The 24,877-nt window shown below is 34.9% G+C and overlaps 3 protein-coding genes across 5 annotated transcripts in view; 2 read left to right on the forward strand and 1 right to left on the reverse strand.

Moving 5' to 3' along the window:
• Window positions 1-9,288, forward strand: part of LOC136034880 (uncharacterized) — a 30,397-nt gene extending 21,109 nt beyond the window's left edge. For both annotated transcript variants that reach the window (XM_065716366.1, XM_065716367.1), the window contains exon 5: window positions 1,436-9,288. In XM_065716366.1, coding sequence (XP_065572438.1) covers window positions 1,436-1,570 — 135 coding nt within the window. In that variant the 3' untranslated portion in view covers window positions 1,571-9,288. The remainder of the gene's footprint in view (window positions 1-1,435) is intronic.
• Window positions 1-24,877, reverse strand: part of LOC136034885 (E3 SUMO-protein ligase NSE2-like) — a 235,066-nt gene that overhangs the window by 113,873 nt on the left and 96,316 nt on the right. The window lies entirely within an intron of this gene.
• Window positions 12,919-24,877, forward strand: part of LOC136034881 (G patch domain-containing protein 1 homolog) — a 52,641-nt gene continuing 40,682 nt past the window's right edge. Inside the window, exons 1-2 of one of the 2 annotated variants that reach the window (XM_065716368.1) lie at window positions 12,919-13,004; window positions 23,381-23,509. In XM_065716368.1, coding sequence (XP_065572440.1) covers window positions 23,455-23,509 — 55 coding nt within the window. In that variant the 5' untranslated portion in view covers window positions 12,919-13,004; window positions 23,381-23,454. The remainder of the gene's footprint in view (window positions 13,005-23,380; window positions 23,510-24,877) is intronic. The other variant, XM_065716369.1, reaches the window with a different exon arrangement.

Below are 24,877 nucleotides of genomic sequence, written 5' to 3' on the forward strand. Positions count from 1 at the left end.
GGAATTTCATAAAGGAATTCCCAAGTGTAAAAGTATCACTGCAAAAGTCACACCCGGAAACTTCTCTTCCGACGGAATTTTTTATCATAGTACATCACCCCAACACAAAATCCCCCTCTAAAATAAAAGATGTCTTTATACTTCTCAATAACAAATATTATACGTAAACAGGTAAATTTCGTAACTTACAGCCTTTTCCACGGGGCTTTTTGGGAGTCATATCATCTCCAAAGGCATAGTTATTATAATTTTTAGCTATACTGAACAAAATGGCTATCCCAAGTTTGGGTTGAACGACTTTAAGGAAAAATGGTCGTGGAAGCTGCCCTCCAAACTTTTTGGCTATTTAAAAAGGGTACAAGGACTTTTGATTTCCGATAACATGAACCCTCTCTCCATCTACTAAGATCACTATTTCGGTACGATTACCGCTGGGAAAAACAAATAAATACGCTGAAAACTTCCCCTGGAGCATCTCCACATGTTAAAGATAGTCGGCAAAGACAGAGTAAAACAAATGAAAAGAATTTAGCATGTTTATAAAATATCTTCGTATGAGAAAATACTTCCGTGGCGGAAAAAGAATTTCCCATTAGAATTCCGGCAGTATTTTGATATCAGAAGGTCTGATCCCAAGACTCCCGGGAAAACAAACAGATAGTTTCCACAGTTCCACAAGTTCCACAATTTTGTGTATAAGAGCTTGAAGCATCTACTTCAGGGTTGTGTGATATACTGAATCTGATGGTGTGATTTTCATCACGATTCCTTGAATTTTTTTTTGTTGGGGGGGGGTCCCCTTTTACCCAAAATGGGCAAATTTTCTTAGGCCCGTAACTTTTGATGGGCTACATTAAATTTAGTGACCTTTGTATATTTGGAATCAGCATAAAAATTCGATTCATTTGATACATCTATTGTTATCAAAACTCTGCTTTAAAATTTCGGTTACTATTGAGCCGTGTCGCTCCCTACTTTCAGTTCATTACTGCGAACTGTTTGATATACGGCTTTCAAAACACTTTCAATCTCAATAAACTAATAACTTTGACAAACTTTCCCATGTAGCAGAGTTTATGTTAAAGAAATCCGAGTAGCTTTAAATAGCCCTTTTTAGCTGATTTTATGTTATCCATGTAGATATTAGCTTTTTACAGAATACAAAAGCTTTTTTCTCTTGCTGATGTTGAGGCTCAATCTCAGCCTTTCGAGTACCTAACGATTTTTAGAGGATCGGTATTGGCAGTTGTTATAAAACATGTAACTATCAATCGCTAGCTGAAATTTCTTGATATCAGACAAGATGAGGCTGGTTCCTCGAATCTTCGTCGACTTGGTCATTTATAACAATTCAATATAGCCTATATATATATAGACCCGTTCTAGTCTAGATGTTTTCCTTATTATGTTAACAGAAATACTGTTTTCTTTTTAGATTTCGAATGAGGGAGGATTGACAACGCCATCTCAAAGATTTGTTTGTCCTCAGTGTCATTTTAACTTCCAAACTGACCAGGCCTTATTAAATCATGCCACTTCTTGCCTGGATGTAGTAATGTTTCCTGAGTAAGGAACCAGTTTAGTATTATTGAGGTTAAGGAATTAGATTTGGCTTGTTCTTAAAATCAAGCCATTAGTTTCTAGCATTTGATTTTAGCCAATTATTTAAAAGTCGCTGTAATCGTTGTTGATTTTATTTTACTGTTGCTTTTTGTGTGTTTTTAGAATTTTTTTTTCTCTCTTGTGTCCCACGTCCCGGAGCTAATTTTGAAGGTTATAAAAGCGCTACTTAACATCCAAATGTTTTTGTGAAGTGTAATTTGCTTAATTTGTGAATATGGGCTTAATCTTTGGTCAAGATGATTTTTAAAACAAAATTTCTGATAATATTTTTAGGAAAAAAATGCAGCGTAGAAATTAACTTCCTAACTTGGTGAAAATGAGCTGATGTGCTTTTCTATTTTTCAAAATAACAGTTCTCCATCTAACAATCAACGGGCTCCTCCAAAGCATTTTGTCTGCCTTCTTTCGTTTAAACATTATCCTCTTTTTGTTCTCTATCAAAATATTTTTAGTTCAAATTTTTCAAAGTTTAAGAATAAAAAATATAATGCAGAAATAAACTTCGCTACTTAGTAAAAAGAACGAGCTGGTCTGTTTGCTAACCTGTTGTAAAAATAACAATATTTGTTTTTGGTGTGACTATTTGTCAATTACTGCTATACGTAAAGTACCGAAAAATAATTTCAAAGTTAAAATAAAATATTAATAAAATATTTTAAATAATAAAAATATTTGGCTCCATTGATATTTAAATTTTCTTTCCTGCTCACTGGCTTTTATATAAATTGAAGTCAAATATGACGATGACGAGTTTTATCCTCCTTCTCACTGCCGTGACTTGAGGATCATGCACTTTGGATGAACACTACTGAAATAAAAAAAAATAATCATAGAGATTTATCCCTTGGGATATTCTGTAAAAATTGTTGCTGAAATCACTATTATATTCTCATCAGTTGCTGCTGAGCTGCCAAGAAGGTCATGGTAGTCTTTAAGTTTGTTGACACGCATAAGATCATAAAGTTTTCGTCTATCCCAGTCAGGGACTGGGCACTGTAGTAGAAGGTGATGTACTGTTTCCACTTGATCACAGTAGCTACACTTTGGGTTTTCATTATAGAAGCGGGCTAAGTATGAATTTATTCGCATGTTCTGATCGCAGCCTGAATAATATTTTACCTTGTTGTCTTGGTAACTTGCTGTAAAGGTCTTCTTCAAAATACCTTTTCTGCTTCCCGGTAAAAAACCAGTTTGAACTTAGCTTGGTTGTTTATGAAAGATTCATGTTTCAACTTTTGTATAATTGAACTAATAGCATATGCTATACATTGTGTTACAGCTCTGGATGTCTCTTCACTTGTTATAGTTGCATCTTTGGCTGTCAGATCTGCTTGTTCGTTTCCTGGTATGCCCGTTTGACCAGGTATCCATTGAAATTTTAAGTGTATACCCATATTGACATGTTGTAATGATGTGTACTTGTTATGATTGATGTAATGTTACCATATTACTTGTTGTAATGATGTGTCGCATAGAATGGTTTCTGGGGCTGGTTTCTTAGACCAGTAAAAACCTTTAAGGGCTAAGTAGTACTTTTAGAGTCAGAGCCGATTCTTACAGTAGCTCCAGGGGCAAAGGAGAGAGATAAAAAGTTTGCAGCCTTGGCAAGTGCATTTATTTCGGATTCAAGTACAGTCAAGTTTCTATCAAGCTTGAATTTTTGGCACTATCGACTTGGATGGGACTACAAATGCGGCTCTAACCCCATTTTCATTTTTGGAAGCATCCGTATATATGTCAATATGGTCAGTAAAACTTACTTCTATAAGGTACTTGAATGAATTTGCGAGATCCAGCCCTTCTCAGTTTTCAACGTCTTCGAAGAACTCTATACTCTGGTAGTCCCATATGGGGGTAGGTATCAGATCTTCTATATGATGCATCTCAGGTAGTTTGGACTCAACACCTTTTTATTTTAGAGCATTAATGCCAGCTGACCAATCATTTGTTGAAAATCACTGTTGTCCGTGTTTCAGCTCTCAAGATTAAAGAGGATGATTTTTTTTCAGTCGAGTTTGTTTTCTTGAGGTGTTTAATTCCACTTATAAGACTTCGTACTTCTAAGTTTTCCATGCCACTTTCAGATATTAAGCATGTCACAGGTGTGGTTTTTCGAGCACGAAATGCTATGCGAAGGGCAGAACTCTGAATACCCTCCGGTTTTTTCTGGGTGGTTTTACTGGCTATTTGATAAATTATTGAACCATATTCCAATTTTGGCTTAATGTATTTTGTGTAGAATTCAATTAAGCAGTCAAATTTTGGACCCCAACTTGTGGCAGAAAAATCCTTCATTATATTGAACCTCCTTATACAAGCAGCTTTAGTTTAATTTATATGAGTTCTGAATGTAAGTCTCCTGTCAAAGTGTCATCCTTGCCACTTGATTTCATCAACAACATTTAGTAGAGTATTATTTAAAAAGAGTTTAGGATTATTAATTTTTGATTTCCTAGTAATTATCATTACTTTGGCTTTCTCTACTGAGAATGAAATATGTACTTCCGTAGCCCAATGGCTGATCTGATCAAGTGAATATTGAAAAATTGATTCTACATCTTTAACTGATTTACCAGCAGCCCATAAGCAATTATCATCTGCAAAAACACCCACTCTGACATTTCCAGCTCCAATGGGATGTTAAACTCACTAAGATTATAATAAATAGGACCCAATACTGGCCCTTGAGGCACCCCTCTTTTTCTGTGTATCAGATTTGATGATGTAGCTTTTCCGAAATTGATCTTCATATCTTTATCATCAAGGAAAGACAAGGAAAAGGCCAATAATCTGCTTCTTATCTTTGCTTCGAGGACTCCATCCAAGCTTTGACGATGGATCATGGTCGCAAATGCTGCCTTTACATCCAGAAACACAGCAACAAGAACTTTTTTGTTTTAAAGAGCATACAGGGCGTCATTCAAGAACTTAAACATGATATCATCTGTGTTTCTGCCCTTTCTGAATCCGCGCTATAAATAATGTAGCCCTTTATTTATTTCAATCATTGTGGTCAACCTTTGCTTGACAAGCCGTTCATATATTTTCCCAACAACAGGTAGTAAGGTGATAGTCCTATAGTTTTCAATCTTACTTATATCTTTACCTTATTTTGGTATGAGCTTTACTGCACCGTGTTTCCATAATTTGGAGAACAAACCATGATCCCATGTTTCATTTACGATGTCTAGTTGAATGTGCACCCAGTCTATTGGTAGGTTTTGAATAAAATGAGGGTATATACCATCATCTCCAGGCGAAGTTTCTGGGAGTGACTTGGTTACAGTAGTTTATTCATGGAGAGAAAAGGGGCTGTTATATGGAGTGTTGTTGTCTATCTAAGACATGCACTTTACCTTGGATTTTTGAGCAATGGCTCCTTCTACAAAAGGATCATCAACACTAACAGTGCTTGCAAGATGCTTTGCAGCAGCATTTGCTTTCTCAGTATCTGATATTAAAAGCCTGTTTTTATAAACTAAAGGTGGATTTATGGTTTCCTGAGTGTCTCTGGATAACAGTTTCTTGATGGTGTTGTATGTGTTAGTCACTGGTGTACAAAAATCCAGAGCGTCTAAGAATTTGATCCATGAATCTTTTTCTGCTCTGTTGTGACAGAAATATTTTTTGGGCAAGGAGAAGCAATCGTCACCTGTATATCAGAATCTGACTATTGTCTTTTTGAGTTTTGTATTATTTCTTTGCATTTCTACATATAGTTCATAGGTTCTGTATCGCTTGTAAAGCCTTTTGGCTATGTATAAATTACACTTGGCAATAGAGCATTCTTTATTTCACCAGATTTTGACTTTATGTTTCCCATCTCTTCTGATGTGATTAGCTTCCTTTCAAGGTTTTACTAATAAATTTTGAAATATTGCAATTTTTTCATCGATGGTAGCAGTTTGCTCTAGTTGGACATTCACATTAGATCTATTAAGTACATTTCTAAATACATTCCAATCCATAAAGTTTAACTGACACATAGATAATCTATTGCTGTCGCTATTCCTATCAAGATTTGGCACATGATCATTTTTATCTAATTCTAGCAGGATAGGTTTATGGTCACTATGTGATGAGCTGTCTTTATAACAGGATATGTTGGATCTATTCAAAATTGCAGGGGAAGAAAACATCAAGTCAATTGGGGTATATTAGCCTGTTTTACTATTTAGTCGGGTTGGTAAATTGTTTGTGGTTAGGAGACAAGTATTATCACTATTCATTCAAAGGTCTTCTATAGGATTTCCACTTCTATTTGTACTTCCACAATTACCCCATGCATTAGAATGTGAATTAAAATCAGCAACAATGATAAACATGTCTCTTGGGGGATATTTGTGACTATAGTATAGTATAAATGTCTCTAATTTGGGAAGAATCACCTTGAGGGTTGTACACATTGAAATTATTAACAGTCATATTGTTACTTAATAATACTCTAGAGCCTTGAACCTCAATTTTTTCAAATTTATCAAGGTATTGGGTTCTAATTGGAACTAAATGGATATTTTTCTTTGTGCCAACTAAGATTCCCCCTTTATCTGCCTTGATTCTATCCTTCCTTACAATATTGTATTCTTTAAAAGTTGGACTAATATGGGGCTTAAGATGTGTTTCTTGCATACAGAAGATGTTTACATCATTTCAGGCAATAATTTACTAGCATATCTTTATTTATTTTAAACCCAGGATTTATTTGTTTTAATCTTGCATTCCAAGATATTAATTTTAGGGAACTGGTCATTTTCTTGTACATTCTGAATTGATTTGGGCAGCATCTACTTCACCAACATTTAGGTTTTTCAAAAAGGAGCAAACATTGTTGATTATTTTAGATAGACTAAATTTATCAAATTTTACGAAGTCTTCAGAAAATGCCACTGAAATAGCCATTTTAGTCATGATTTCTCTTTTCATCTCTTTAATAATTGCATCAAGAGTGGGGTTCGATGTTGAGTGGGTTGAGACGATTTTCTGATAGGCTTCTTTGTGTACAGTCTGTGCATAAGTCTTGTGTACAGCAGAGGCACTTGTATACACTAATTGACATTTTTCAGCAATATTTAGTTTTGCTGATTTTTCTGTCTTTCTGGGTAGGTTAAAGAAGTTGATGAATGATTTCCCTTTATTAACACATTTATATTTAGAAGCCCTGCTCTGGACATCCTCAAATTTCAATAGACAATCTTTGGATGTATGTTTGCTAGAGCACTGCAAGCAAATAAAGTGTTCTGCTTTACAGTTCTTAGCAATGTGGACATTTTTTGACATTTAATGCACTGTAGATTTTTTCTGTTATATTTGTTAACTTCTCTTTCTCTTCCAAAGCAGGTAACTTTTAGGGATAGAATGTTGCCACAAAATACAATTAGTATTGACAAACTATCCTCTAAGATTTTGGATTCTCTATTAAAACGTTTCATTCTTTTTACAGATTCTACATTTACTGTAGAGTAAATACTTTCGATAATTTTTTTCTTCAGATAAGTATTTTGGTATGCCTTTGATGACACTTCAAGAACTTTTTTTTTCCTGTAGTTTAACTGATACATTCCGGTCACAAATTGAGGTTAATGATAATAGTTTCTCTGCTGTATTGTTGGAATCTACATGTATGACCACTTTCGGAATTTTACTGAATATTTCAAATGCAAACTTTTTGTGACCAACCACGCTAGTTAGGAATTTGAAAATTTTTGAGTCTTCTGGGAATTGCTTTTCATTTTCATTTAGGGACACTTTCACTGCAATAGGAAAAATCTCATAGTCAGAAAGATATTCTTTTTGTAGTAACTGATTACTATTTTTAACACTTCTTTAACGGCTTCTTTTCTCCTGATAATTTTGTACCGTAGTGGTATTTGGGGAATGTTTTGCCTGGGTGAACTACCCTGGTTCATACTGTTTGTAATGATTCCTTCAGCTACAAAAGGATTGATAGCACTTAAATTTTCATCACAATCTTCCATCTGTGTTAGTGGTGGGAAGTCTGGGTCATTTGCCCAAGATTCTGGGAATCGGTTATTTATTCTCGTTGGTGATAAATCAGGCTAGGGATTCAATGGAGTATATTTGATTGGAGATATCTGAATTTGGGTCCCAGTCATTGATGACGGAGCAGTAATGTACATGGGTTGCCCATTTTGAAGAAATCCATTAAATACGCAGGTTGGAATTATTGAACATGTTTCTATCATTGGGTTCTGACCCCATTTCTTCACTTGGCAGTAAAAACCATTTTTACCTAGCTTATAGTCTACCAATTCCTTACTTGCACAGAAATAATTCAGACTTCAAGAAAAAGATTATTAATACTACCGTTTGATCTTTTCCTCATTTGAAGTCAAAGCTTCACTACTCTCTATAATTTAAAGTTGACGCTTGTTTTTAACAGCGGATTGACTCTTGTTTACGATGAAGACCGTACTTTTTTCTGTAATAAAACAACTGGGAATTTACTCATGATAGTGAAATTCTTTTAACCTTAAGAATATTTCAGCTCTATATTTAAGAGCCGTCTTAAGCAAATTACATATATAAAAAAAATTTGCAACAAAATTGGACCTTTAAAACTAAAATTGAAAAATTAAAACTGTTCCAGAATCGCTACTTCAACAAAATTCAACCAGCACTCAATTTCTAGACCGAGATTTTTTATAATTCATATTCGAATTTTTAGGTAGTCGTATACGTAGTTGTTTTTTCAAGTTGTAAAATAACTATGTATTCTGCAGTTATTTAACTCTAGATACATGACTTTCATGTCCAGCCCATTTTAGAGAAACTTTCTAGCTTCATCCTGATTGGGTTGGACACAATCACCTGTATTTTGTAGAGCTGTAAGTTGTATTAATAATTATTTTGTAAATTTTCGTCATTGAGATCTTGAAAGTGGGTTGATGTTCTTGAAAACAGAAAATCAAGTGTAGCAGATATTGTGGTGCTAGAAATAAAGAGAAGAAACGAATAAAAAGATGTGCTCAGGCGTCCTTGCAAACAATTGTATTTGTAAACAAGTTTATTGGTAATTCTGTAAATATTGGAGCTTCCATTTCCAAAGTTTCTAGTTTTTAGAATGGGTCTAATACTGAAGTATTCAACTGTTTTTTGTGGTAGGATAACTCCTAGTAATTATTATTGATGAAATACTATGAATGATATGTATTGTAGCGAAAATTGTATTTAAATTCTTTCACCTGCATGGTCTTTCATGAGCGGAAGTATCCTTATCGTAGGATTCATAGTAATTTTTAAGTATGTTTTGTCTTTTTTTTTCTGCTTTATATCCCACTTGCCCCCATCCCATAAAAAGGAGTTTACCCTTGCCTTGGAAGTAAGATCTTCAATACGTGTTTATCTATAGCTGATTCACGCTCACCAAGAGTTAATTAATTATTCTTATTTTAGGAAGTTTCCCGTTTCTAACGTTAATTCGTTAAATAGGAGATATTTTTGCTGTTAGACAGTATTTTTTTAATATATAACTTCATGCTTAAGTTTTTAAATCGTTGATCATTTAGTTGTTCGGAGTAATTTGTCATCTTGTTAAATTTCGCCTGCATCGTAAAATGCCAAAAATGATATGACCACCCTGGGAAAGAATGATGTAATTTTTGTCCTTTAAATGTATAATAAATATAACGTTATGTACATGAGAAATGTTTCTTTTTAAAATTTAGACTATAATCGAATTTTTTCAAACTCGTAACTTATCTAGATTATTTTTATAGACCAGGGAATCTGAGGGTGAGAATTAGAAACATGTTATGTGTATATGGGTTTTCAAAAGGGCGTAACTCAGGAATGACTGAGTATATTAATTTATAACTTACGGGAAATGATAAGGGAGATGATCAATTGACCAAAAAGGCAATATTTGTACGCTACTAATACAACTACCGCTGCTTCTACTGCTACCAAAACTACTACTAACACTGCCACAACCATCACTAAAACTATTACTTCTGCATCGGGTACTACTAAGGCTGAGGATATTGAAGTAATCTAATCTGAGGAAACTTTTAACTAAATCAAAGCATGTTATGTGCATACAGATTGATAATACGAGCGTGTCAGCAATTTTTGTAACGGATTATCTTATAGGGATATCATCAGTGGGATATTCAGTTGACCAAAGGCAAAATGAACCTGCTACTACTGCTATTAATACTGCTACTCCTGCTGTTAATACTAATAATAATTATACATTATTACTGCTACTACTGTTATTACTACTACCACTACTACTATGCTACCAGAACAATTAAGGCTGAGTGTATGAAGTTAAAAATTTGACAGAATAGTGAAGAGGTGTTTGAACTAGGTCAAAACGCACTATGTGCATGCAGATTGTCAAAAGGGTGTACCTCAAGAATGAATTTGGATATTAAGTTGGAAATTTCAGAGAATTTTTAAAGGGGAAGATCAATTGCCAAAAAGGTAATATATGCATGTCATTACTAACACTACTACCACTGCTACTTATTACTAATACTGCTGCTGCTGCTAAACTACTCCAACTGCTACTTTAATTGCAGCAACCTGTAAGCCTTAGAGTACTAAGATGTAAAGGGGGATCAAAAGTGCAAATTAGCAGTATTTTTGGAACGGCTTATGGTGCCAAGTGAAACTTCTGGAGCATCATGAAAGGGATTTTCAACTGATGAGAAGGCAAGATGTACATGCTACTACTGCTATTAATACTGCTGCTATTACTGCTACTAAAGCATCACTACCATTGTAATAACTTCTACTACCGCCGCAATTACTGTGATACTAGCTCTATTAGGGCTGAGTCTGTGAAGGTAAAATTTGAGAGAACATTGATGGAAAATTCAAACTAACAAAAGCCTTTATGTGCACTTAGACTGTCAAAAGAGCGTATCTTAAGAATTGACTTGTTTATTAAGTTGGAAAGTTTCAAGGAATATTTATGCAGATGTTGAACTAAATCAAAACGAACTATGATCATGTAGATTGTCAAAAGGGTGACAAAGCAATATCATAATAATGGCTTACATTATTAAGTTAGACATTTCAGGTTAAGTCGTGGCGGATTAAGTTGTGAACCAGCCAGAAGAATCTATGTATACTTTTAGTACTATTTCTATGGTTGCTGTAGCTAATGCCACCAAGGGCAATAAGTTGGAAATTTTAGGGTATGTTCAGGGATAGTTTCAATTAAACGAAAAAACTACATTCATGACCGTATTAAAAGGCAATATATTCTATCTTACAGGCAGTGCTGCTCGATCATAACTAGTAATATCATTGATATTTTAAAAGAGCTAGTTTGATTGGAAATTAAAAGTTCTAGTGCCTTTTTAAGAGTCAAAATTGAGTGGAGGGCAATCAGCCTTCCAATCTAGTTTCCCTTAAAAAGAAAATGTCAATATAAAACGAACAAAAATTAGTTAATAAAACTGTTCTCCACAAAATAAGTTTTTCAAGGAAGAATAAAGAACTCCATTAAACCGAAAATGAGCAAAAGTAGAATCAAAACAATCTATTAAGCGTAAAACCATCACAAATCAGCATTAGTAAATAAATGAACAGAAGTTACAGTAAATAACCGAGTCAAACTCAAAACGAGCAGAAATTAACATGTCGCCAAAAAAAGGTGACAGTATGAATTTCTTCTATCAGGGACGGGGTGACTTTTATTTAATGAATAACACAGTCGCTTTTTAAAACAATTAAAACATTTGTTGCTACTATTTTGCCCTGTGCCTTTTGGGGGCATGCCATCCTTGGAAGTATAGTTATTAGAGATTTTAACATTTTGAGCCAAATGGCTTGTTCAAAATTACAATCAGTAAAGGGGAGTGGTAGTATAAAAATTAGTATAAAAAGGAGGTATTTGATTGCCGTCCTATCATTCTTCAAAATGCCCCGTAACATACCCTGAAAGTTTCAATTTAATACTCTCAACTGTTCCTTAGATATTGCTGATACACCCATTTGACAATTAGCATGAACATATCGTGTTTTGATTGTATTCGATATCCCTCTCAACATTTCCTCAAAGTTTCACCTTAGCACTCTTAAGTATTTTGAAAGACTAAGGATCAAACAATGTTCCCTTTTTTCTAATTATAATCCTTAAATATAATTAGAGGGCAGCTTTTATAACTCACAAACCCTTCCCTATGAGCTGTGGGGCTCTCTGTCATCCCTGAAGGCATACTTATATAACTTTTAGATTATTTTGAGCAAGATAGTTGTTTCAAAATTTTGATCAGATATCTTTGGGGAGATGGTACCTTATAAGACTATGAGAGGGAGGATGGTTGTCTTGGACTACTTTTCAACATCCCCTCAATATTTTCTGAAAATTCCAACTTCATACTCTGTGCTGTTGTGGATGCAGATGGTGTCTTTTAGTTCAGTTTAACGTACTCCTCAACACTCCGTGAATTTCTGAATCAAGGCTCTTCCTTTCAGTAGTTTAAGATTATGTATGTGAACGATAAGGTTACTGCAATATTTATAATCTTTACCCCAGTTCTGGAGCGGAAGGGGAGGGGTATGGTATCCTCGGAGGCATAATTATTACAACTTTCGCTTATTTTGAACCAAATGGCTTTTTTAATTTATATCTTTTCGGCTTCTTTTTTTAATTTATATTTTATGTTGAAATTTCACCTTAATACCGTAACCTTTTTTTTGGAGATCCAAGATCAAGCGTATCCTCATCCTTTACAATATAGTTTATCTGTTAACAATGGACAACTTGCACAAATTTATAGCCCTTGTCATTGGGTCTTTGAGGGTTGTGTCAATCCCGGAGGCATTTTTGACCTTTTGGACTGTTTTTAACCAATGGCAGCAAGTGCAAGCACATAATACTACAAGAATTATCAATCTAATTAGACTTGAACTTCATTTGACTATTCAATAGATATATCTGAAAAACTTAATATATTTTTCATAAATTGTCCATTAATATATGACTAAGAACAAGGTAAATATTATCCATTGGGTGAGGTAAAACACTCCTAGGGGAATGAAACTAGAAAGTAATAATTATGTTATTATTAGGCATATCTAGCCCAGATAATGCATGCTATTCTTTTGAATATTTGTTTTGGCGTATAGGATCTGATTTACCCTAGTCTTGTTTCTATCCTGTTTGAATATGTGATACTAGTTTTCTCTCTTCAAAAGCTGCAATGCATCTTTTTAGTTGAAAAATTCCAACTTTAGTAAGGACAAACTCATTTAAATTCTCTTTTTTCGGGCAAAATCATTCTTTCGCGGCTTCAGTTTTTATTCGCTTAAATGTCGATAGTTGGCAATGTCCAGCTTGCAATTTTTAAATATGAGAAATGCTGGGATGGATCTTGGATAAACTGGAGTTAGCCTGTAGGTTAAAGGTAATATTGTTCATAGGCTATGTGGTTGTAATGTTACACTTTTTCTGATGAAAAAGTAGATTCCCGAGCAAGACTCTATACTTTCTTTAAATAGAAATTGGTTGAGACAAGTGGCTGCCATCAGGATAATGTGTTCCATCTGATATTCTACTGGCAATGTTTTCTCTCTTATCCCCCCAAAAACGTATGGTTTAACATAGAGACAATTCAATAAATTGCATAGGGATATAGTGGATGTAGGCTACTAACTACTAAGCCTGCTCAGTACCTTTTTCAAGCTAGGCTCTTCCCAAGTATAATAATTTTTCTATATGAAGCCTAAATGTACCCCCCTTCTGATGGTCACAAATATTTTTCTTGGATGCATGTCTATACAAAACAAATATATTATAAAAGCACTATATATTATCTATGTTGAAAAAGACTATAAAATAAGCAATCTGTTGGTTGGCCTGCTACTTCTATTTAATAAGAAGTATATATCTCTTAAGCTCCAATCACTTTTGACTATTATAAAGGGCATTGACCCTCTCAATTTCCAGTCGAATGAACCCTTTTTGAAGTTTCTACAACAATGCTTTCTGTGAAAAACCTTTTATGCCCCCAGGGTATATTTTACACTCTTTGCCTTGAGGGCTGTGGGGAGGGATGTCATATTCAAAGACATAATTTTCGGACCTTTCAACTAGGTTGAACAAAATGCCTATCTCAAAATTTTGACTGGATGTGTTTGAGGAAATGATGGGAGTGGGGTTAGTTGTCCTCTAATCACTTTTAACTGTTAAAGGGGCATTGATTTCCAATTGAGTGAACCCTTTGGAAGTTTCTATGGCAACTCCTTTGATACGAAATGTGAAGACAGACCAAACTCCCATAAAAATAACACATTGTGCCAATATAGTTCTTTACTTAGGCAGTGCTATGATAACCTGTATATTCATATACTTCTTGAAATATTTAACTTAATGCTCTTAACCTTACAAGTAGTTGGGGTAGAAGTAGTAGTTGGAGCAATAGTAATTGTAGTAGTAGAACTAGTAAATTTTTGAGTAATAGAAGTAGTATTAGTTGTAGTAATGTTTACATATTGCCACTTGGTCAATTCATCTTCCCCTTTAAGTATTCTCTGAGAATTCCAACTTAATACACAATCAACTCTTAAGATATGCTATTTTGACATTCTAAATGTACTTAGTGCCTTTTATCACTTCGAATTTGCCATCATTATTCCCTCAAATTTTCAAACAGTTCATGGTAACAAACTGTAGTAAGGAGCAATCCGGCTCAATAGTAACCAAAACTCTAAAAAATTGAATTTTGATATCAATAACTACATCAAAAGAATCGCATTTTAATGCTTATTTTAAATATATAAGTTTCATCAAGTTTAGTCTTAGCCATCAAAAGTTACGAGCCTGAGAAAATTTGCCTTATTTAGGAAAATAGGGGGAAACACCCCCTAAAAGTCATAGGATCTTAACGAAAATGACACCATCAGATTCAGCGTATCAGAGAACCCTACTGTAGAAGTTTCAAGCTCCTATTTACAAAAATGTGGAATTTTGCATTTTTTGCCAGAAGACAAATCACGGGTGCATGTTTATTTGTTTGTTTTTTTTCCCCAGGGGTCATTGTATCAACCAAGTGGTCCTAGAATGTCGCAAGAGGGTTCATTCTAACGGAAATGAAAAGTTCTAGTGCCCTTTTTAAGTGACCAAAAAAATTGGAGGGCATCTAGGCCCCCTCCCATGCTCATTTTTTTCCCAAACCCAACAGATCAAAATTTTGAGATAGCCATTTTGTTTAGCAGAGTCGGAAATCATAATAACTATGTTTTTGGGGATGACTTACTCCCCCACAGTCCCTGGGGGAGGGGTTGCAAGTTATAAACTTCAACCAGTGTTTACATATAATAATGGTTATTGGGAAGTGTACAGACGTTTTCAGGGGGATTTTTTTTTGGTTTTGGGGGTAGGGTTGAGGGAGGGGGCAATGTGGGAGGATCTTTCCTTGGAGAAATATGCCATGGGGGAAAAAAAAATTCAATGAAAAGGGCGCAGGACGAATCTGGTCACGTTAGAAAAAAACGTCAAATTAAGAGCTTAATATACAATGCTGGGTGTTCGGAGCCTCTCTATTATGGACTATAATTTGAAAATAACACAACTATACGAGCGATAAAACACATGTACCACAACCATAACTTAACTAATGAAAGAACTGCTAAGAGATAACACAACTATAAAGCAGAAACAGGTGAAAAACTAACGGGAAAATAAGCAAACTAAGAGGTGGAAGGGGCCCAGAGAAAAAATATAATCCTTTTTCATTTTTGAGCCTAACTTCCGCAAAGGAGTAATAATGTCAGAAGCCTCGAAATACCGAATTATTTTCTTTTCAAACAGTTCGTGGTAAGGAACTGTAGTAAGGGGCGACCCGGCTCAATAGTAAACGAAACTCTAAAAAACGGAATTTTGATGCTAAAAGATACATCAAAAGAATCGAATTTTTACGCTAATTCTAAATATATAAGTTTCAATTAATTTAGTCTTTGTCATCAAAAGTTACGAGCCTGAGAAAATTTGCCCTATTTTGGAAAAAAGGGGGAAATATCCCCTAAAAGTCATAGAATCTTAACGAAAATCACACTATCGTATTCGGTATATCAGAGAACTCTATAGCAAAAATTTCAAGCTCCTATCTAAAAAATGTGGAATTTTGTATTTTTTGCCAGAAGACAAATCATGGGTGCGTGTTTATTTGTTTGTTTGTTTTTTTTTTCCCAGGGGTCATCTTATCGACCAAGTGGTCCTAGAATGTCGCGAGAGGGCTCATTCTAGCAGAAATGAAAAGTTCTAGTGCCCTTTTTAAGTGACCAAAAAAATTGGAGGGCAAATAGGCCCCCTCCCATGCTCATTTTTTTCCAAAAGTCAACAGATTAAAATTTTAAGATAGCCATTTTCTTCAGCATAGTCGAAAACCATAATAACTATGTCTTTGGGAATGACTTACTCCCCCACAATCCCTGAGGGAGGGGCTGCAAGTAACAAACTTTGACCAGTGTTTATATATAGTAATGGTTATTGGGAAGTGTACAGACGTTTTCATGGGGATTTTTTGGTTTGGGGGTGGGGTTGATGGGAGAGGGCTTTGTGGGAGGATCTTTCCTTTGAGGAATATGTCATGGGGGAAGAAAAATTCAATGAAAAGGGCGCAGGATTTTCTAGCATTACTATAAAAAAAACAATGAAAAAATAAACATGAAAACATTTTTTCAAATGAAAGTAAGGAATAGCATTGAAATTTAAAACGAACAGAGATTATTACGCATATGAGGGGTTCTTAAAATACTTTAGCATAAAGAGCGAGGTATTTAGGAGGAGATAAATACCTCGCTCTTTATGCTAAAATATTTTTAGTGATTTCAACTATTTATTCTACGGCCTTTTTGATTCAGGGGTCATTCTTAAAGAATTGGGACAAAACTTACGATTTAGTGCAAAGAGCGAGGTATTAACGAGGGTACAAACCCCCTCGTACACATAATAAAAATATAAGAATATAAAAGTTTGTTACGTAAGTTAATTCTTAAGTTACGTATATTTTTTACTAATAAAAACGTTCGTTGAATATTAAAAGTTCTAGTAGCCTTTTTAAGTAACCGAAAAATTGGAGGGCAGCTAGGCCTCCTTCTCCACCCCTTATTTCTCAAAATCATCTGATCAAAACTAAGAGAAAGCAATTTAGCCAAAAAAAATTAATATACTAATTTCATTTCAATAATTTATGTGCGGAGAGCCAAAATCAAACATGCATTAATTCAAAAACGTTCAGAAATTAAATAAAAAAAAAACTAGTTTTTTTAAATGAAAGTAAGGAGCGACATTAAAACGAACAGAAAGTACTCCGTATATGGAATGGGTTGTCCCCTCCGCAGTCCCACGCTCTTTACGCTAAAGTTTTTAATTGTTTTAAAAAGTAGAATTGTGGCAAAGAGTCAAACTTTAGCGTAAAGAGCAAGGGACTGCAGAGGGGACAACCCATTTCATATACGGAGTAATTTCTGTTCGTTTTAAGTTTTAATGTCGCTCCTTACTTTCATTTAAAAAAACTAGTTTTTTTTATTTAATACCTTCATAGACCTAGCCTTAATAATACTATTATCACAGTAGTTTCGGTGGTAGTAGAAGCAGTTACAGTGTTAGTGCTGTATCAGTAGTAGTAGTTGTTGCAGTAATAGTAGCAGTATTAATAGCAGTAGTAGCATGTGCATATTGCCTTTTGGTCAGTTGAACACTTCTTTTAATGATGTTTTGAAAGCTTCACTTTAAGACATTAAGCCGTTCCAAAAATATTATAGATTCGCGTTTTTGACGCCCTTTTCGCCTCAAGACTCTAAGCCTTACAAGTCCTTACCCAAATCAATTCCTGAGATGCGAGCTTTTGACAATCTGCATGCGCGTTGTGTGTTTTGATTTAGTTCTAAATCCCTCTTCAATATTCTGTCAAATTTTCACCTTCACACGCGTAGTCTAATTGTACTAGTATCATAGTAGTAATGGTAGTACTAGGAACAGTAGTAGCAGTAGTAGTGTATCATTATTAGTAATAGCACTATTAATAGCAGTAGTAGCATGTACATTTTGGCTTTTGGTCAACTAAATATCTCACTCATGATGCCCCTGAAGTATTCTCTTTATATGATAAGCCGTTCCAAAAATATTGTTGATCCGCCCGTATTAGCAATCTGTAGACTCATATTATGTTTTGATTTATTTTAACTTTCCCCTCAACGTTTACTCAGATATTTTTTTTTTCAATATCCTCAGCCTTAGTAGTACTCGCTACAGAAGTAGTAGTTTTAGTGATAGTAGTGGTAGTAGTAATAGTACTTGTGGTTGCAGTAGAAGCAGGTGTAGTTGTAGCAGTAGTAGTGTTCAAATATTGCCTCTTAGGTAAATTGATCATCTCCCTTATCATTTCCTGAAAATTCCAAATTACTATACTCAGTCATTCCTGAGTTAAACCCTTTTGACAACCCATATACTCACAACATGTTTTGATTTATTTCTACACTCCCCTCAACATTCCCTGAAAGACTCATCTTAATATCCTTCATTTTTTGAGAAATTAGAAGTGAAACATGCATACCTTTTCTCAATAATATATACTATATGCAAACAATAAACAAATTGCACAACTTACAACCCTTGTCCTAAGGCCTCAGGGGAGGGGAGGGGTGTCGAAATCCCCAAACGAACTACTTTAACTTACAACAATGCTGAAATAAATTGATGTCTCAAAACTTTGGATGTTGGTTTTGGGAAATGACAGGCGTGTGGGGGGGGGGGGGGAGGGGGCTAGCTGCCCTCCATCACTTTTGATTCTTAAGTGGGAACTAGACTAGTTTTCAACAAAATGAGCCTCATCTAAAGTTAATACAATCATCCCTTCCATAAAAACCTTAAATTTCCCTGGGGCATAACTTACTACCCTTGTCCCCAGGCTCTGGGGGTTTGTTTCAGCCCCACAAGCCTTGTTATGGTATATTTGGACTATTTTAAATTAAATGGCTATCTGAAAATTTCTGTAAGATGCATTTTGGAACAAGACGACACACGTGTGTGTGGGGGGGCTTCCTACCACTTTGACTCTCAAAAAGTGCTTTAGATCTTCTGATTATCGATCCAATTAGCCCCCTCCCAAGTTTGTATGACCAAAGTTTCTATAAAAACTTATATGTCCCCAGGACATAACTTGCGACCCTCACCCTGGGACACTCAAATTCTTAAAGACATAGTTTTTGGACCTTTCAACTATGTTGAGCAAAATTGCTGTCTCAAAACTTTGGTCAGAAGAGTTTTAGGATAATGGGCACAGGGGGCATTTGCCTTCCTATCAGTTCTGAATACTAAAAAGGGCATTAGTCCTCTTAATTTCCAATCGAATGAGCCCTTTTTGAAGTTTCTACGACACCGCTTTCTATAAAAACCTTATCTGCCCCCTAGGGCATAATTTAGAACCCTTGACCTGAAGGTTGTGGAAATGCTGTTTTTAAAGACATAATTTTAATACTTTTCAATTACATTTAACAAAATATTAATTATTATTATTATTAACAAAATGGCTATATCAAAATTTTGATTATAAGTGTTCGGACAAATAATGGGCGTGGGGTTGGACATCTGCCCTCCGATCACTTTCAACTATTCGGAGGGCACTAGTCCTCTCATTTTCCAATTGAATGAGCTCTCTTTGAAGTTTCGACGACAGTGCTTTCTATAAAAACCTTAAATGCCACCAGGGCATGATTTACAACCTTTGCCCTGAGGGCTGTAGGGGGCTGTCATCCTCAAAGACGTTTCCCGGACGTTTTAACTACACTGAAAAAATGGCTATCTCAAAATTTACATTGAATGCGTTTTGGAAAATGGTGGTCATGAGAGGGAATTAGTTGGCCTCCAATCACTTTTCACTAGCCCTTTCAATTTCCAATCGAATGAACCCTTTTCGAAGTTTCTATGACAACCCTTTGATACGAAGTGCCCTGATCTAATACAAAAAAGATTTTGTCAACATTGTTCTTTACATAGGCTGCCTATGATATTTAATTAAAATATACCTACAACATGGATTTTCCACTGAACCTAAGCTAATTGTCAGACAGACAGCTAAACCGATTTTTCTCAGATCTTACATATCAAATTTTCTTGAGTCTGTTTTGGATATCATAGGCTGCGCAATAGTGCTGCCTAAGTAAAGAGCAATGTGGGCACAATGTATTATTTATTAAATTTTTTTTTGTTTAGAAAAGGGGACATTGTATCAAAGGACCTATCGTAAAAACTTCGGAAAGGGCTCACTTGATTAAAAATTCAAAGAGCTAGTGCTCTTTCTAATCGTCGAAAGTGATTGGAGGGCAACTAACCCCCTTTCCACGCCTATCATTTCCCCAAACACATTCAATAAAAATTGCCATTTTCTTTAATGTAATTGAAAGGTCTAGAAATTATGTCTTTGAGGATAACCCCCCCCCGTGCCCTCAGGGTAAGAGTTGTAAGTTTCGCCCTGGGGGCATTAGAAAGGGTGTATGCCTACACGCCTCGTATTTCCCGAAATGCATCTGATAGAAATTTTGAGGTGGCCATTTGTTGTCTTAGAAACTTCTAAAAGAGCTCATTCTATGGAAAATTGAAAGGGCTGGTGCTCTTTTTAATAGTCAAAAGTGAGTGGAGGACAACCTAACCCCCTACCATGAACACCATTTCCCCTGACACATCCAATCAAAATTTTGAGATAACCATTTTGCTCACCGTAATTGGAAGATCCGGAAATTATGTCTTTGAGGATGATACTCCTCCCTCTAAGTCCTCAGGGCAAGGGTTATATGTCATGTCCTGGGGGAATATAAGGTATATGTAGAAAGTGTGATCATAAAATCTCCAAAATTTTCTCATTTGATTAGAAATTAGATGTTCTAGGGCCCTTTTTAAGATTCAGAGCGATTGGAGGGTGGATACCCCCCTAAACCTCTTATTTTCCTGAAATGCATCTGATAGAAATTTTGAGACGGCCATTTGTTGTCGTAGAAACTTTGAAAACAGCTAATTCGATTGGAAAGGGTCAGTGCCGTTTATAATAGTCGAAAGTGATTGGAGGGCAACTAACCCCACTCTCACGCTCGCTATTTCCCCAAACACATTTAATTAAAATTTTAAGATAGCCATTTTGTTCAACGTAGTTAAAAAGACCGGAAATTGTGTCTTTGAGGATGACAATTCCCCCCACACACACAGCTCTCAGGGCAAGGTAATTTATGCCCTTGGGATGCCCTGGGTTATCGTGTAAACTTTTCAGGGTGTCGTTGGATTGGTAATCAAAAGTTATAGTGCCCTTTTCAAGATTCAGAGTGATCAGAGGGTGGATAAACCCTCCCCCCAAGCCTTGTATTTTCCCAAAATGTATCTGATAGAAATCTTGTGATGGCCATTTTTTATCGTAGAAACATCAAAGAAGGCTCCTTCGATTGGAAATTGAAAAGGCTAGTGCCCTTTTTATTAGTCAAAAGTGTCATTTTGCCATTTTGTTCAGCCTTTTTGTTCAGTGTAGTTGAAATGTTTGAACATTATGTCTTTTACAACCTCCATACCTTTTTAAGACGAGGACATAATTTGAACTTTACTGAAAAAAAGGCCATGGATTGTCAGTTTAGTACACATATACTGATATAAAACCTATTCCTTGGAGTTTTAATCATTTTTAATTTATTAAAGTTAAAAAGGTTAAAACATTTTAAAAGTATTTATTTATTTAAATAATTCAATAAGTAACTGAGTCAAACTCCAAACGAGCAAAAATTAATATGAGTGGGGCTGACAGCCCCCATTCCTTATCAAGACCAGAACATAATTTTCACTTTACTGAGAACAAAATACATTTAAAATGTTTTCACTCTGTTTTTACCTGTTTAAAATGTTTTTACTAGATATATGAAGGGAGAAGTCCCCCCCCCCTTGCATTCCAATTACAGCGCGAGTGTCTGGTGCTCTTTTTAACAGTAGTAAGAGAATGGAGGGCAAGCAATCCTTCTCTGAAGCCCATTCATTTTCCAAACTCGTAGTCAAAATTATGAAACAACCATTTTGTGCAGCATAGTAGAACGGTCCAGCAACTATATCTTTAGGGATATTAGGCATGTCAACCCCCCACAATTATGCAATTGTTCTATTATGTTTTGAAACTAAATGTTGCTTCAAAATAAATCAAAAGGCATTGTGTCTATGATTGCCAATAACACATCTCAGAAATATATCGAGAACGATTGGGGGTATTACGTTGAAACTTTTGCGGATACTACTATTACTACCTCTGCTCTTACAATTTGAATAAATGAAAAGAGTGTAAGTGTATCCAGGCTGTCATAGGGCATAGATAGAATTTTTGGGAATGATATTAGTTTTATTTTTCAGTCCAAGCGTGAAACTACCGCAAATCACCCTCACTAAATAAATGAAACTAAAACGATTAGAAATTACAATAAATAGCCGAGTCAAACTCGAAATGAGCAAAAATTAACATGAGTGTAGGGCTGATAACACCTATGGCTACTCATGGCCTGAACACAATGTGCGCTTTACTGAAAACAAAATACGTTTGAAAAGTTTTCAGCCTTCTTACTTTCATAAATGAAAAATGATCAAAACCTCAAGGAAGAAATGTCAGTATATGTCAAATAAACTGACAATCCACGGTCAGTTGTCTGTTTTTTTTTCAGTAAAGCGCAAATTTTACTCATTCTTGGCTTAATGGAGCCCTTGACTTTTTTTAAAAAAAACTTGTCTTATGGAAAAGTTTTTTTTTAATTAATAATAAACAAATACCGATGGTTACATTATATGGGCTTATCTAAGTTTTGACAGTATTTTTTGGAGAAACTAAATTTTTGAAAGGGGGGAATTGGGGTTTGAGCGGGGAGATTAAGGCGTGGGAGGTGAAATTTCCCCCTCTGTCTCATAAAAAGTTACTCACCTGACCGCAACCCCTTGCCACTAAGGGGTTTGAGAAGTGCAGGCATGTGGTTCACGGACATCTCAAAGCTGTATGTTAAAAGAAGGATCATTTACTTTTATGTTTTCTAATTCAAATTATTTGCGTATTTTACTATTTAATAGAGAGAATAGAACTATTTGTATGACCTATATAGAAATCATAGTGTTAAAAACCTATTTGCATTTTTTTCAGTGAATTTTTTTTTAATTTTTCAGGTTACATGTTGCTTATGCTTTAAAACCTTGAAAATCTTCTTTAGAAAAGTAGTTACTTCTAGAAATTCAAGGATATCGTTGCGCAGTAAAAATCTTATTCATTATTTCTTAGTGTGCAGTTCATTTTTAATATAGAAGAGAGCATGTCTTCTTGCCTGCTCTGCACGGTACGGAATTTATTTAAAACGTTAGACTGTGTTAAACTATTAGTTGAATCTGTTGTTTAGGATTGGCTTCAAAGCTCCTTTTAGTGTTTTTGTGGAGAGTTCCAGCTTAAAGATTAGAATTATTTTATCGTTCTGGAGGAGGAGCTCTTATTTATCAACGTAATTGCAGGACTGCAGTTTTTTAAGTAGCTGTTGAGAACAGAAACGGGAAATACCACTATTGAAGGCAAATCTAGCTTTGTTTGTCTGCCAAAAATCAAATTACTTTAATTTCTCATGAAAACGTTTCAGTTAGAGCTGCTTTGGTAAAAAAAAATGTTTGTAATGAAAGGCAGATAGCAATTGGGTATTTTTTTCTCCTGATTTATCCATGGTACTGACTGTAAGTGTTCTTTAAAAATATTCGAGAATAAGGCTCTTATGTCATGTTTCTTCTTCTTTTAAGGTTAATTTAAAGTTCTGGTTTGAGGCAACTGTATTTTGAAAAAAAAGAAGATTACTATTTAAGAGCTCGTTTAAATGGAAGACTTCTTTGAAGGAGCTAGGTATGGTAAAGAGATATATGAACCAAATGGTAAGTTTTATTAGCTATTGATTCAAATATGTTTGAATGATATCTTTGCTGTTTTTTGTTAAGTTCTTCATCTTTCTTTCAGTACATTTGTCTTGATGGGTTCTAAAAATTCTCTAGCCTCTTCAATAGGGGGACCTTAAAGCACTCGGAACAGCACCTTCATTTACAAGATGCTGTCGAATATTTGCATTATTATTTAGAATCCTGAATAGCTTCTCTCATAAGGTCTTTATAAATTTGTATTTCAATAGCCCACATTCTTTTCGAGAGAGAATTTAATTTTTTTTCAATTCCTGTAAATTTGTTTTTAAGGCATAATTTTGCTATTTTAGTCAAAATAATAGCTGCCATTCTTGTTTCAGCCTTTACTACACGTATTTTTAACTTTTGTTTACTGTAGACCAAGGTTCCCTGATTTATTATATTGCAGCTGTCATTATAACCGTGCTATTTTCTAAGATTTTGAAAACTGTGTATTTAGTTGTGAATGCGCGTTTGCTGGTATATAGAGAAAAATACGACTATGCAGTGGCAATGAATATTGAAATGATGCAGCCTACGTATAGCACGTATAGCAGCCTACGCATAGCAGTCTACGTAGGCTACGTATAGCAGCCTACGCAGCTTTCATGCATCAACTACTGTGAAAACTGAGCTGTATTGTTTTGTGTCGATCAACACACCAATTTATTCTTAGCATGGACCCTAGCAGAAGTTGTTGAAACAATTCCCTAGCACCAAATATAATGAATCTTTAACCAAATCTCGAGTTCTGTTTTTTTTCCTAAGCTTTGGTAATATATAATAATATAATAATAATATAATAATTTATTCCAGAAAAAGCCAGTGGGCCATAGGAAATTTACATAACAAAAAACAAACAACAAATTAACTAAATTAAATTAATACTATTTAAAGAAAACGCTCCCGATGTGCCGCTGCAATCCTTACAAATCTTGCTATCCATTTAATACTCAGAAATTTTGTCTCTTTCATTCTATCTACCATCCATACCTCATTCAATTTTTCTTTATCATACATCTCTCGCCTCCAATCATTCAATTCGACACATTCACACAAAAAATGTATTAAACTTTCATCCTGAGATCCACACATAGGATAAGCAATAGATTCTAGCTTCTCCCTTGATACTTTCTTTTCTCCCCAATCAAAAATATACTGTATACTGTACCAGCTTTTGGAAACACGATTCTCCCTGTGCTTGTTTTCGTAAAACAAGATGTGGAGAGGTGAAAATGTATTGACTAATTCTTTAATCATCCTTATGGGAACGAAACAATGCATACTATGTACATCCGAAAGCGCATAATCCCAATATTTTGATCATTAACAATAATCCATCCCAAG

The sequence above is a fragment of the Artemia franciscana genome, chromosome 13 (assembly GCF_032884065.1).
Source record: "Artemia franciscana chromosome 13, ASM3288406v1, whole genome shotgun sequence".
In the NCBI taxonomy this organism is placed as follows: domain Eukaryota; kingdom Metazoa; phylum Arthropoda; class Branchiopoda; order Anostraca; family Artemiidae; genus Artemia; species Artemia franciscana.